General features: G+C 39.9%; 1 protein-coding gene across 1 annotated transcript; it reads left to right on the top strand.

The window, feature by feature from the left end:
- Positions 1–622: 622 nt before the first annotated feature.
- LOC120290410 lies at positions 623–2,180 on the top strand. Its single transcript, XM_039306576.1, has 2 exons — positions 623–1,570; positions 1,902–2,180. The coding sequence occupies exon 1, from the start codon at positions 723–725 to the stop codon at positions 1,539–1,541; it is 819 nt and encodes a 272-aa protein (XP_039162510.1). The 5' UTR covers positions 623–722; the 3' UTR covers positions 1,542–1,570; positions 1,902–2,180.
- The last annotated feature ends 644 nt before the right edge of the window (positions 2,181–2,824 follow it).

Raw genomic sequence — 2,824 nt, 5'->3', positions numbered from 1 at the left:
TGTACTTTTTATTTGTTTCATTGCTCATATGATGTTTCACTTTGCTTTTGTAAGAATGAACAACTTGTCTTCATTATTTACTCTTTTTTCCATCGAAATTTTGAACTATCATCTCTATCTTGTTTTATTTCTTTTTCACCAATGTCCTGTCATTTCAATTTTTCTTTTCTTCTCTTTTCTTTTCTTTTTTAATTTTTTTGCTAATCATTTGTTTGGTTTGAATGCATTCTTCTCAAATTTACGCGAAAATGAAGCCATGTGATACTTATGATCTATAGTAAAATAGATATGAGAATTGCAGCTTCGAAAACAATGTGCAACATTAATACAACATCTTACTATTGAACACATGCACTAACTATAAAAATAACCTGATTTGTTAAAACAAGCAAATGTAATTTTTCCATTTGAATTTAATTAGTTACAATTGAAATAGCTAAGCATCATTGATTAATAACTTTCTTTATCCAAATTTACGAAATATATTGTGATTGAATTGGCCACACCACATCAATCAAAAATAAAATAAAATTGGGCACACCACTAATGACAATCATCCCTCGTATGATGGCCATCGATGCTTGCTCATCTACTTCCTGAAAGTTGTGTTTCTCCTTATTTCCCTAAACCGAAGGACATTTTAGTCATTGGACTTTTGGTGGCCTAATTAAACGGATTCCCTCCCGCAGGTCATTTCTCACTTGGAGGGATTGACATTGACGATGGAGGATGTTATCATGATGATGCCGCAGCATTACGTCTTCCACAATCTCAAAGAGCTGGGTTTGGCATGCTACCATGATGAAAATGTCGCTTTTCCTTCCAACTTCCTTCTCCACAGATTCCCCAATCTAGAATCGCTTAATGTGATATGTAGTTCCTTTGAGGAGATATTTCCAGAAGATTTGTCTGGACATGGGGGAGCGACTCCCTATGGAGAACTAACTGACATGGAAAAACCTCTCCAGGCACTGCGAAATCTTAGGCAACTAGACTTGTATAAGCTGCGCAACCTGAAGCAAGTTTGGAAAGATGGTTCCTTGATGGCTGAAATTCTCAAACAGATTGAAGTTCTGTGGGTTAAGGAGTGCCCGAGTTTATCGATCATACTTCCATCCCCGACTTCATTCCAAAGATTGACGAGTTTGGAAATACGCGATTGCGTTGGTTTAGTTCATTTGGGGACTTGCTCAACAGTGACAAGTCTGGCGCACCTTACTCGGCTAATACTAATAAATTGTGGTGCGATGGAAGACGTGGTGACAGATGATGGAAATGGAGTGGAGGAGATCTCTTTCCCCATGCTGCAATGGTTGACACTTGATGGTTTACCAAGCCTTGAGAGCTTCTCCACCACTAATTGCACCTTCAAATTCCCATCGCTGTGGAGTCCCGTCGTCATGAAGTGCCCCAAGATGAATATATTCTGCAAGGGTGCCTTGAGGACACCGAACCTAGATAAAGTACTCCTCTCCTACGTGGGTGATGAATGGCGTTGGGAGGGCGACCTTAATACCACCATTCGAACCTTATCGGCTTGAAATGATGCACTCCGAATTTAGCAAGACAGGTAAATCTGTGTGCCTAATCATGTTTGCCTGAATCTAGTGTCATAAGGAAGAAATTTGCATTCTTCGAATTCTATATTGGCTCATATGAAGTCAGTCTTTCTGAAAAGAAAGTTCGACTAGGTTTTAAAGGAATTGTCACACGATTCGATAATTAGGGGCTTTTGAGCACTTACTCACCCTTGCATTCTAGGTGTTTGATGAATTGCTCAGCATAGCCTCTGTTAGTGCAGCTTCGAAGATTGTGAGGTTTTGTTATATGGGGCTGTGAGCTTGTCCACTTCTCTCGTTAAATTTAATGAGTGTCTTACGGACAACGTTTTTTTCTGTCAGGTGTCATGCTCGCTGCGATCGAAGTGGCTACTTTCATTTGCTAGAAAGTGTCTCCCGTTGTAGGATGTTGAAGCAAGCTTTTTGCAACGTGTGCACTAATAATGTTCTAGTGCACAGTGTTGATGCCTCTTGACATGGTGTCTTAGTGCTGACATTGGTATTCACAATAGGTGCTTCATTGAATTTATCATTCTTTTGCTAGCTTGGGATGTCTTCTCTATGTCATTTCCTTGATGATGGTACCGGTGTAGCAGAATGGTTGAGCAAATAATCAATTGAATGTGGAAGTTACTTAACATTTGTCAGATTGTATAGATATTTTGTATGAATGTTGGCTTTTAGGCAAAAGTTTCTTTGGAGTTGGACTATTTGGATGATGAAAATAGTGGCATGCACTAACCAAAAGGGCATGAAGTCCAAGAATCCAAATAACGCATGTCCTTCAAGCAGCGCAACGTAGCCTACATGGAGCTGTTCACGCTAGATGTTGTCATCTCCAAGCACTTCGTCTCTACTTCACTCACTCACAGGTTCAGGAGCAAGCAGGGCGCTGTTGCAGTTACCAATTCTAAAGACATTAGAGCCGTGCTGATGTCTTGATTGGACATACCGGCATGTTTGGCCAAAGGCAGATTTTGGCAAACCAGGCGAGGGAAGCTGATGTGTGTGCTGCTTCCTATACTCCAAGAGAGAGGGACAAGTTTGAAGGAAAAATCAGAGCAATAGTTCAGTCTCTGATTAACAGTGGCATCGATACTGAAGTTTATCTTGACTGATTTTCCCTCCTTGAGCATGATCTTGTTTGTATGCACTACTCCTAATGGAAATATACTGACATCTTTGACATTGTATTGAGAATATGCAGAATGTAGTGTTGGTTCATTTGCCAGTTACATATAGATTACTGTGACTACTTGTTTCAG

The sequence above is a fragment of the Eucalyptus grandis genome, chromosome 2 (assembly GCF_016545825.1).
Source record: "Eucalyptus grandis isolate ANBG69807.140 chromosome 2, ASM1654582v1, whole genome shotgun sequence".
NCBI lineage: Eukaryota > Viridiplantae > Streptophyta > Magnoliopsida > Myrtales > Myrtaceae > Eucalyptus > Eucalyptus grandis.
Note: the sequence above shows the minus strand (reverse complement) of the source record. Positions and strands in the feature narration are given on the sequence as shown.

What these genes read in the sequence shown, in the direction of transcription:
- LOC120290410 (XM_039306576.1), top strand. Translation starts at nt 723, where the DNA reads ATGGAGGATGTTATCATGATGATGCCGCAGCATTACGTCTTCCACAAT.